The 11,597-nt window shown below is 45.1% G+C and overlaps 1 protein-coding gene across 5 annotated transcripts in view; it reads left to right on the plus strand.

Moving 5' to 3' along the window:
• The window catches only part of LOC126996528 (uncharacterized), a 35,369-nt gene extending 24,069 nt beyond the window's left edge, over positions 1-11,300 (plus strand). For 3 of the 5 annotated variants that reach the window (XM_050857070.1, XM_050857071.1, XM_050857072.1), the window contains exons 51-62: positions 275-397; positions 975-1,125; positions 1,336-1,556; positions 1,846-2,085; positions 2,222-2,364; positions 2,819-2,952; positions 3,714-3,849; positions 4,245-4,443; positions 4,965-5,100; positions 8,338-8,462; positions 9,757-9,942; positions 10,055-11,300. In XM_050857070.1, coding sequence (XP_050713027.1) covers positions 275-397; positions 975-1,125; positions 1,336-1,556; positions 1,846-2,085; positions 2,222-2,364; positions 2,819-2,952; positions 3,714-3,849; positions 4,245-4,443; positions 4,965-5,100; positions 8,338-8,462; positions 9,757-9,942; positions 10,055-10,156 — 1,896 coding nt within the window. In that variant the 3' untranslated portion in view covers positions 10,157-11,300. Of the gene's footprint in view, positions 1-274; positions 398-974; positions 1,126-1,335; positions 1,557-1,845; positions 2,086-2,221; positions 2,365-2,808; positions 2,953-3,713; positions 3,850-4,244; positions 4,444-4,964; positions 5,101-8,337; positions 8,463-9,756; positions 9,943-10,054 lie in introns of those variants that run through there. The other 2 variants (XM_050857073.1, XM_050857074.1) reach the window with 2 other exon arrangements.
• The last annotated feature ends 297 nt before the right edge of the window (positions 11,301-11,597 follow it).

Genomic DNA, 11,597 nt, shown 5'->3' on the forward strand with positions numbered 1-11,597 from the left:
ATATCATACCAGATAAAAAATCTGGTTCTAGTTTCCAGTTTCTTGATACTACATACTTGATTCTTAAGGTGCAGGAAGGTTAAACATAGAAGGTAACGTGTGAAAGTGAAAGGGATGAAGTAAAGGTTATTGGAGATGTGAGCACGACTGGGATGAAAATACTGAATGGGAAAGAGTTCGCAGGAAGTGCCTTATATGTAAGCACTGACAATAATTAGCTTCATAAAGGACAACACTACCTTCCCCTGTGATGATGGCGTGCCGTGTGTGGCAGGTGGTGGTAGAGAACGCCCATTGGGACGGCCTGCGAGCTCGAGGCAGCGCGGTCGTCAACGCCCTGAAGAACATGACACACCTGAGCGTCGTGATGCCCCACCAGACGGCCCTCAAGATCACGGTGAGGCCGGCCTGAAGGATGACAGTACTGCGTAGGATTAATGTCCAGACTTTTGAGCTTTTCTGAGTGGCGCAGCATAAAACATGGAAATGGCTTTGAACAAGTAATGATAGGATTATAAAAGCATTATAAAATAAGTTATTTTAATACAATTAAAAAAAAGTAGTATGTTGAATAAAAAAAAACTATAGAAAATAGGGCCCTAGATTTAAAATATGGGACCCAATAGTTTTACACTTTCCTTGATGTCAACAACATGAAATCAAGCTAATGCATACCGTAGAATTTCAAGATGACCAAAATCTAAAGTATTTTACGATATCTAACACTTGCAACAGGTGAGAAGTCCTAAAAAATGTAGTCTTAAAGTGAAATAACCTGGGGGTAATGATCACGTATTACAGGATGGAATGTATTGTTTTCAAACTCCCCACTAGACGGTGCCTTAAAACTTAAGCCAGCAGCTGTAGAATGATCTGGAAAACATAATTTAAGTAACCATAGAAAAAAATCAAGGGAGAGTCTTTGGGATGTCGTGTTGCTGCAGCTTTTATTTGCTGAACTTTTTGTGGTGCAGATAGCGACGCCCGGCCGCATGAAGAGAGACCTGACGCGGACAATGAAGTGGTTCATTGAGAGGGAGGGGCCGCGGCTGCTGCAGGAGGCCGAGGGGTGGATGGATGTCTACTGGGCGCGGGCACGGTACCTCATGACCTGGCCTGTGTACGGTAATGATACCCTAGGAGTGTGTGTGTGTGTGTGTGTGTGTGTGTGTGTGTGTGTGTGTGTGTGTGTGTGTGTGTGTGTGAACTCTTTTTGGGATGCCCTTTACAGGTGATGATTCAACAAATGCAAAACAAATATAAAGCAGATACAAAATATTTCACTAACGGTTGGTAAAGACGGACGCCTGGTAAAGACATCTTGCACTGCTGCAGGCGAGGCGATGGTGTTCGGGTGGGACCAAGCCATCTCGTGGGACGGCCGGCAGGTGACGCCCCTCCTGACGGACGCGTGCCGCCACCTGCTGGTGTTGCTGACCCAGGCCGCCGTGCCCACCGCCGTCACGCTGCACATGGAGAACCTCGACAGGCAGCCGCGCGAGGTGTTCACGTTCTTCAGCGGCAGCAACATTGTCACGCTCGACTCACAGCTCAGGGTGCGGCTCTTCGGACTCGGCCTCACCATTCGACATGGGATACTTATTTATTTTTTCATGACAACTATAAATCCTAAAATAAGGAAAACAAGTATGATGATTCTTAAATCACTGCACATATCATCCTCATAAAAGTCATCATTTGACTCACAGCCTAAGGCACACTGCTTTCCTGCAGGCTCAAACAAACTGAGCTTAAGAATTAAATGAGTTTGAATATTAGAATAGATAAAGAAACTCCTAACTAAACCATTTTAACATAACACTTGTCTTAATTTCTCCCCGTCAGATGACTTACAACGGGCGGCTCATCCGTCAGGCGCTCTTTGAGGCCGGGGAGCTGACGATGCGATGGGCACGGGATTCCGCCGGCATCACCTCCACCACCGGCCTGAGCCTTGAGTGTCAGCTGGGACAGCCGCTCTGTCGCTTGGCCGTCAGCGGGGAGCACTTCGCGGGCACCGTTGGCCTTCTTGGTGTCTTCGATTACGACAACAGTACCGACTTCATGACGAGCCGCTGGGAGATGGTCAGTAAAGAGTACACACTTTGATGACTTCTGACGCGCGCCTTATGTTATTCTGAAAGAGTTTAATGTATTTCTGATATTACGTCTCTCTGATTGGTGTCATGATGATTGTTGTTGTTGTGGTGGTGGTGAGCAGCCGGCGACGGAGGAGGAGTGGGTGCAGAGTTGGCGAGTGGGGACGCCTGGACAGTGCTCCTCGCAGGTGCCAGAGTCGCACATCTCGCCGCCTCATGGACACCACTGCACCGACCTCTTCCACAGCCCTCACTCCCCCTACAGGCAAGTCCTCGCCGCCCCCTCACCTTTGGTCACACTAGATAACCATGATGATGTCTTTGTTACATTCTGAATCGGCTCCCATTACAGATCCAGTTATCTTATATGTGTTTTTGTATTTAAAGGTGTGATTGCATATTTTTACCTAATGCACTTTTTCGAGGCATGCATTTTGATCTTGTTTTGTTTTGTTACGTGCACAAGGCTGCGAACATGTATAATATTCCTAGCGAATTGTCAAACTTTCAGTACTCTTCTTCCTTTCATTAACTTTCTCTTCCTTTTCTTTTCCTCCTCATCCTCCTCATCCTTTTCTTCTTCTTCTTTTTCTTCTAATTACTCTTATTATCATCATTCGTATTCTTATTCTTATCATCATCCATCTTTTATATCATTTGATTTAGTCATTTTCCCACCGAGTCGAGGGTGACATTAACGAAACAGCAGGTGCGCACAGGTGGTGTTTCCGCAGCGTGTCGCCTTCGCCGTACTTGCAGACGTGCCAAGCGGGGTGGGAGTGTGCCGCCCACCAGGCCTTCCTCCACGCCTGCAGCCGCCACTACCACCACCTCGAGCCCAACCTCACGTGCAGTAGGTGGCTCTTGTCTCCCTCAGTCTCTTACCCCAACCATGAGCTTTTCCTTTCCTCCTTTTCTCTGTGTTGGTCTTCAAAAATATATAATAATTGGCTGGTATTCTAAGACACTTTGGCTTCTCACATCAGCTATTTCTAAAGGTCAAAGAGGAGGTCAGGCGGGTTCTAAAGAGTGTTTCTTCAGGTTCATGGTACAGAGGAAGGGTCAAACTAGCACCAGGGCCATAAAACTACAACTGGAAATGCTTAAAACTCCTACGAAAGCCTTGTCAAATATGTGGTTTTGTACGACGAAATGTCTTATAATACCCATATACAAGGCGGTATTACTAAACATTTTGTGGCCCAAGTTCACATATTTGACAAGGCTTTCGTAGGAGTTTAGGGCATTTCCAGAAGTAGTTTTATGACCCCGGTGGGAGTTTGACCCTGCTTCTGTACCGTGAACCTAAAGAAACACTTATTAGAACCCGACTGATCCCCTCTTTGACCTTTAGAAGTAGTTGATGTGAGAAGCAAAAGTGTCTTGTAATACCGACATGTGATAATCTCTCTTTCGAGGCTTTTTGTTGCTCTTTCTCTTTACCTTTAACGTATGTGACATGTCTTTCCTTGGGATCTTTTATTTTTGGGTGGATATAATTGATTTCATAAGCGCTTGAATTTGTCTCATTCGCGGTATCACTTGACTGAGTTCACTGAGATTTCGTATGTTCAAAATCTCCCAAAGTTCTGTGCCAGGTGAGTGTCGTTCCAGGTTCGTGCATGTCGGAGGACGGAGGGCGAGAGCAGGGCACGGAGGGGCTGCAGAGGGAGGTGGTCATCATCACGGATTTCGAGTGTTGGGAGGACCCGCAGGACCTCATCACTGCTCTAGCTCGGAATCTGAATAAGTGAGTCTTTTATGAATGCTGAAGCAGTGGGAGGGAAAGACTTGAACACACACACACAACGTAAGGTAGGTAGGAGGGAAGAAAAGAGAGTAGGTGGGAAGGAAAATAGATAGGACGCAGAGAAGTGGTTATGTGGCGAGAAAAATGCTTAGGCAGGGAAGGAATTGGGTAGCTAGGAAGAAAAGTGGATAAGTAAGAAGTAAAGAAAGTAGATAGGAAGAAAAGAAGGTAGGTAGAAACGAAAATGGGTAGATAGGAAGAAAGGGTGTAGATAGTCTCTTATAATAGTAAATAATAATAATAAACAAGAGGGAAAAAGGCCTATTAAAAACCTAAGCGCGTTCTCCGTATTCAAACACATACTTACATTTCTCTCTTCCCATCTCCTCCGACAGGCCCAACAAGGTGATGATCCGCTACACCGGTCGAGGCCCCCCGTCCGCCGGCCCCTTCCAGGACGTGGCAGAGACGGTGGTGGACAACGCCGCGCCCCCTGTCGTCGCCGCCCTAAACGCCGCCCTCCTCGACTTCTCCGAGCGCGCACTGAAGAGCATCATCCTCTTCGACTGTGAACACCCTCGCTGCTTCGTCTCGGTGGGTGCCTCGGCCATTCTGTAATCTGGAGATGAGTAGGACAAGAGTTGGTTGATTTGCACCTAAAAAAATATCCACCAAAAGTTCATAGTTGTCTATATCTTCATGTATCTGCAGGTATACGAGCAGAAATTTGACTTCCTATATTTCTAGTGTCTAGTTCTAGTGTCTCGCATCTACTAAAACAGCGTACACACATATGTCCAACCAGACTGTAAATACCTCCTTCATTTTCATAAACAGCCGCATATAAGAATGTTCACTTTGTTCACGTATCTACCTAGCCACTGTTTCCACGTGCACTTTATCAGTATCGATGGTTTTCTATCTATTCCGCATTCAACTACTTCCTTCGCCCACCATGACACAAATGCTGTCTACACACACCAACATGCTACCTAAATGATCTCAATACGCTTTCTTTTCTTTCCGTGTGACAACAAAAAATACACACCTACTTTACCCATTCCTAACCCATTCATTACATTTAGCCACTTCATCCTCCTTTCCCCTCCGCCCAGAGCTCCGCGGCCAAGACGGTGAAGCTGAGGGAAACGCTGCTGTCCCTGGGCGTTCAGCTGCACGTCATCACCATGGACTCCCTGGCTATCCTGGGCAGAGAGTCACTCACGCGAAGGGCGGTGCGGCAGCTGATTGGTGAGTAGATGAAGATGATGATGATGATGAAGAGGAGGAGGAGGAGGAGGAGTAAAAAGAGAAGGAAGAGGAGAAGGAAAATGAGGAGGAATACGAAGGAGGAGAAAAAGAAGACAGAAGAGGGGGAGGAGGAGAAAAAGAAGGAAGAGAAGGAGATAAAGAAAGAGGAGGAGGAAGAGAAAAAGAAGAAGGACGAAGGGGAGGAGTTAAAGGAGGAGGAAGAGCAGGAACAGGAGAAGGAGCAGGAGGAACAGAATCATACAACAGGTTTTACTCTTCCTCTTCTTCTTTTTCCTCATTTTTTCTCCTAGCCTGTGTGCCGTCGAGGACAATGTTAAACAGCTGCTTTGTGATGCATTCGTTACCTTCACTGGTTGTACGTGTCTGTCTGAGAAGGTTGACAGGCACCTTATTTTCTCTTCCCTTGCCCTCCCTTGCTCTGCCTTTCCTTACCTTCCCTTATCTCACCCTTCCTTGGCTTACCTTACTCCTTTTTGCTTTGTTTTCCCTTCCCTTCCCTTCACTTACCCTTCTCTGTCTTTCCTTCCTTTCCCTTCTTATCCCTTCCTTTCCTTTTTCTTACCCTTCCTTGCCTAGTCTTCCCTCGCCTTTCCTTCCCTTCCCTTTTCTTCCTTGCCTTACCTTAGTCTGTTGTCCCCCCCCCCTGCTTTTTATCTTACATTACCTACGAACAGTGACCTTTTTATACAGCAAGGGAGGCAGCTCTGAGACACACACACAAAAACAAAAAAACAAAAAACAAAATCCCGCTAGACGCTGGTTCAACAACAACAACAAAAGAAAAGAATAAGAAGCCAGGAGACAGATCAATTTCGCAAGGAGAGGCGCCTTGATACTTAACTCCCGAAATTGACCTCTCTTTTGGCCACTCCTCTTAACTCTTTTTTTTTTTTATAGGTGCAGCGATATGTGTTTTTTTTTTTCATTATTGTTTTCCTTTTTTTTTTTTTGCCCTTGAGCTGTAAAACTGTAAAAACAAAAACAAAAACAAAAAAAAAACCTGATGGGCGTTACTGCACGTCCTTCCTCTTTTTCTCTTCTCCCTCCTCCTCCTCCTTCTCTTCCTCCTCTTCATTTTTTGCCTCCTCTTCCCCCTCCTCCTCCTGCTTTGAGCCTGCTGATAAGGAATAGGGTTCGTTACGCACTTCACTTTTTTTATCTTAACTGTCCTACATCATGGCCGAAGTGCGCATTCCGGTATCCTTATCACATTATCACTTCTTTCCTTGAATGATAATGGAATGGGAGTCACTTGAGTCACTTTTCTTAATCAGTTCTAAAACCCGCTGACCGCTGATTATACGCGCCAGATTTTGTAGACGCCGTACTTGTTTTTATGAAGTTATGATGCAGTTAGTTTGGCTTTTTGATTCGATTTTTTTTTTTATGGAGTTTGTTGGAAGTGTTGTATTTTGGCAGTTAAGTCGATATAATACAAACTCAGTCGTAAAATGTTAGAACTAATCAACAAAACCAACTAACCTTCCCGTAATTGACCCTTCTGTCGGCCACCTCTTCGGATTCTTTACAGGAGCAGCGAGTAGAGGGCTTTTTTTTATTATTGTTTCATTTTTTTGTGCCCTTGTGCTGTCTCCTTTGCTGAAAAAAAAACAAAAAAACACGCCTTGAGAAACCGGTCAAAAAAAAGGCAAATCAGACACATTTTTCTTAATAAAGACTAATACGGCTTTTAAAGAATTTGGTGACAGTCTACAATTCACTCATTTCAGTTTCTTCCCACGCCCTTTGATAAGCCCGGAGCTCCCTCTGACGCTTCTTCTCGCAGCCACGTAATCTAGCTTTCTATGATCGATGACAGAATCGACTAATAACTAAGGACGTGTTTGGGACTTTTCACCCTTATTTTAGTTTCTTTTCATGACCATTGATAAGCCAGCAGTTCCCTTTTTCGATCCTCTCGCGCTCACACAACTTAGCTTTCAATATCACTGACAGAATCTATTAAAAAGTGAATTCACGTATTTGGAACTTTTCACTTATATTTCAGTTTCTTTTCATGACCACTGTACACAGGCCAGGAACTCCCTCAGACGATCCTTCTCACCCTCACATTATCTACCTTTCAACGATCTCTGACAGAATCTACTAACGACTTAACCCGTCCTCTGCCATTGGCGCGGATTTGGCTTTTCTGGTAGCCTGGTAACATATAGTCCCAGGTCTTTCTCTGGCTCTGGTGGATAGTGGAGTCTTTCCCATGTGGTATTGGTATGTTGGATATCACTCCCAAGGCGCAGGATTTTACATTTTTCTTCACTGAATTGTAACAGCCACTTTTTGTTCCATTCTTGTAGCTAACTAACGACCAGAATTGAAGATGGATTCCGAGGGTGAATAGGCTACACTTGATGAGGCAAAACAAAACAAAAAAGACAAAACTCAAACTCATGATATCAGATGTTGTTGTTTATACTCTCCAGATCGCTCTATTGTTGTGATCGATTGCCATTATCAAGTTCCCGTTTTGGAGTCTATCTTTTGGGCGAGAAGTTTTGGAAAGTTTCGTTTAGTCGGCGCAACATCTGAGGTCATATGGCGGAGAGAGACAGAAGGGGAAGGAATTATAGAAGGGAACTCTTTTGGGCGAGACTGGCTTCTGTCTTCTTATCATCGGCAACCCAGGTTATTTTTAGAGTAAGGGAGGCAGCTTAGGGCAAAAAAAAATACATATAAGGAAACTCGCTAAATATTCTAAAGACCGGTTTATCACGGTTGTTTATTTGATGCAGAGACGTGTAACAAGCGCAACGTGAGGCCTATAATAATAAATCTTGTGTGTGTGTGTGTGTGTGTGTGTGTGTGTGTGTGTGTGTGTGTCAAAATTAGAAGATTCGTCTACTGAGAGGGAAAAATTATCATGATTATTTGATCGTCAATAAAATTCTGGGTTGATTCTAATAACTATCAGGGTCAATGGTAGTATTCTAATAGAAATTTCGAACCCATTTTCTTCGCCTTCACTGACCTACTTCTAAACATATTCCGTGATGGACTATAAATCGATAAAATATGAAAGAAAGTGTTTAATGTGATCATCTATCAATATCTATCTATCTATATATGTACCAATCAATCTATCTGCCTATCTATCTATTTATCAATCTATCTACCTATCTATCTATGTATATCTGTTCATATCTATATATCTACCTATCTATCTATATCTTTCTACCCATCTATCTATTTGTGTTGCAGGGCTGGACGGACACACTGCCTACCTGCTGTCTCACGCTCGCAAGAAGAGGGTGAAGGGAAAACGCAACATCCGCCGCCACCTTGAGGTCCCCATCGGCAACACCTGCGCGCACCTGGCCGTGGAGGTGAGTAAAGGGCGCCCGTCCCGCCGCCTCGCCGCACGTGCGTAACCTTGACACTCTCGGCGCCAGGAAACGAAACTGATGCAGACTGTTTCCTCGACATGAATGGTAACAAGAGCAGCTATCGCCATATTTAACGCGGTCAAGGACTTTTTTTTTTTTCTTCTGTACTCCTCACTTTTCCTTTTTTTTCCCTTTTTTTTTCGCTGCCAAGGGGAGTGAGACGCTTTCGTTGTTGTTAGTTTGTCTGTCTTTCTGTCCTATTACTGATATTCTAAAAAAGGAACCGACATTTTTTTTACATCAAAGGACACGGCTCAAGGGCAACAAAAAGAGTACAAAAAAAAAAAAAGCCCGCTACTCGCCGCTCCCATAAAAGATAAAAGTAAAGAGTACCCAAAGGAGAGGTCAATTTCGGGTGGAGAGGTGTCTTGATACACTCTTCTTTGTTGCCAAATTCCTGAGAACATAATTAGGGGCATATCTCGAGCTGATTCAATTTAGGCAAAAAAATCCAATGAAAGATGACTCAATGATGGCGAAGGAATGATGAAAATTGCCGGACTGAATGACCTAGGGAGACAATATAAAAAAAAATGTATATGCTTTGGGGTGCTCTCAATAATTCCCCGGTGATTCAGTGGGGCTTCCAGCAGGCCCCAGACTCATTCCAATAATAATAAAAAAAGACAATGGATGATGTCAAATAAGGCGGGCGATACGTAGCCTTTGAAAAAACATAGATTTGTAATAAACACAAGTAGGCATCAACTCGAACTCATACTCTTGAGAAAAAAAACACATTCGAAAAGTTTCATTGAGTTTGGGCGATACGGAGCCTTTGAAAAACATAAATTAGCAATAAACACAAGCACATCAACTCGAACTCACACTCTTGAGAAAAAACCCACATTCGAAAAGTTTCATTAAGTTCTTTGTCCAATAATGTTATATACTCAACTATCACACAGACAAACAGGTTCATGAGATTCGAGCACTGCTGTCACCTCGCGTATGGCTGCGTTTTCCGAATGTTTGTTAGTCTGTCCAGCTGTGTGCGTCTTGAAACATTAAAACAAACCTCTCACAGATCTCCCCCCCCAACCCCCTCCCCCCCCAACGCAAACAAGTCCATAATCCGTGAGCAAAAACAGATGCATTAACATTATTTTGCTCGTTGACTTTATTATCAGTCTGTCTGGTTTCTCTCTCTCTCTCTCTCTCTCTCTCTCTCTCTCTCTCTCTCTCTCTCTCTCTCTCTCTCACTAACCCTCCCCTCCTCACCTTCCATCCTCAGAGTGACGGCTCCGTGTTCTCCCTTCGCAACGTCAAGATGGAGAAGAAGCACCACCGACGCATCCTGCAGCAGCTGGTGGCGCTGAGGGTGGATGAGGGGCGCGGGGCGGACTACCTAGCCTGCCGCCACTGTCCCTGCGGCGCCCCCTGCACCCTCTGCCGCCCCCCGCCGCCTCTCGTCTACCTGGTAAGCAACGCGAGAAACAGGTGGAATTATTAAACGGTAAATAACATCAAACTGCAAAAATGATAGCCTGCTCTTTAATAAGCTTCTGATAGTGTGATTTATGCCCTTACAGAATTCTGATGATGATAATGATGATGACGAGTACGATGATGATGGGAACCTGAGCTTGAGGAGTCGAGAAAATAGGCGACGCAACTCCAGGCGGCGGCCGTGAGAGCAATCGTGTTCCCGTCCTCCCTCTGTTCCGTGCACCCGCCCGTCACTACTATTTCCCTTACATTTAAATGGTCTCAAGTATATTTATGTGTGTGTGTGTTGCCTTTGTAGTCTAATGAACCCTAGCTTAGCATAACATTTAGGGATTAATTTGGTTAGGCGCTCCTGTCCTTCCCGCCATTATCTTCGTCTCGAGGTATTCTTACTCTTGTATACTCTGAGGACGCTTGCAGTACGTGCCTTGTTAGGAGCAATTAATAGTTGTGGCCAAAGTGCAACGATGGAGTTTCATATATAGGGTAGAGCGCATGACAAATGTCCTTCATAGGCAGTGGTTCCCAAACTTTTTCTGATTGAGTACCACTTGAAGGTCCCGTACCATCGCCGCGTACCACCTGCTTCCAGAAAAACACATTTCGACCAGATATCAATTTATTCATAATTAGAACACACAAATGAACCAACAACAAAGAACAAAAATCATTCATTAAATTCTAATGTGAGGAATGAAACTGCTTCTCCACCAACTGGTCGATGCGTGGCATAACTTTGCTTACAGCACATCGAAAATCATGCCCGGGCGCAGCAAGACGGTTCCTGCTCTTTGACTTGATATTCAGCATGACTGAGAACCCCTGCTCACACTCCCACGTAGAGGGGAAAATCAGTAGCTGGGGGACAGCGCGATGGGCTAGTGTCGGGTATGAGGAGGCCATGCTCACCCAGAAGTTTATAGGACAGCATTCCTTGTGCTTCGCCTATGCTGTCTCATCAGACTGGATATCTATGAGCGCCTCTTGTTCCCCGGTCCCGACAGGCAGATCGGCTGGGTCAATGGAGAATGGATTGGTGATGTAGGCACAACATGTCACGTCTGGGAAGTAATGCTTCAATTCAGTCTTCAGCACTAAGAGGTGATGGACGATTTCTTGGGAAAATTTATCATTGGGCTCGATCTCAAGGGTAGTCAGGAGTTCGAACATTCCTTACCACCAGTAAGGCCCTCGCGTACCACTAGTGGCACGCGTACCACAGTAGTTTGGGAACCACTGTTCTATGGGATACATATCAAGGAACAAACTTTTCTGTAACGCTTAGCGCGTGTCAAGTGTTTTGGTCGGTAATAAATGACTTGCTCATGACCACTAGAGTTTTATGTCCCGCCCTGTTTTCCTCGACACGAGACCCAAGTGCGAGGCCATGAAGAGTAGTCCAAATAGAGGTACTTTCCCTAGGCCTGACCACCTTGATCTACAGGCGAATGAAGCTGCACTTGGAAGGCAAGGAAGGAGAGCTTGGTCTCCTCCATCAGGGTACCCCTGTTAAGGGGAGAAAGCCCACCTCTACAGCAGCAGCTCCCGACATGGAAAGTTAAGTCATCACTACAAGGGCGGTCATCCCCTAATATCGCCGCCACACCCACACTCGTCTCGGGGAGG

The sequence above is a fragment of the Eriocheir sinensis genome, chromosome 10 (genome assembly GCF_024679095.1).
Source record: "Eriocheir sinensis breed Jianghai 21 chromosome 10, ASM2467909v1, whole genome shotgun sequence".
Taxonomy (NCBI): domain Eukaryota; kingdom Metazoa; phylum Arthropoda; class Malacostraca; order Decapoda; family Varunidae; genus Eriocheir; species Eriocheir sinensis.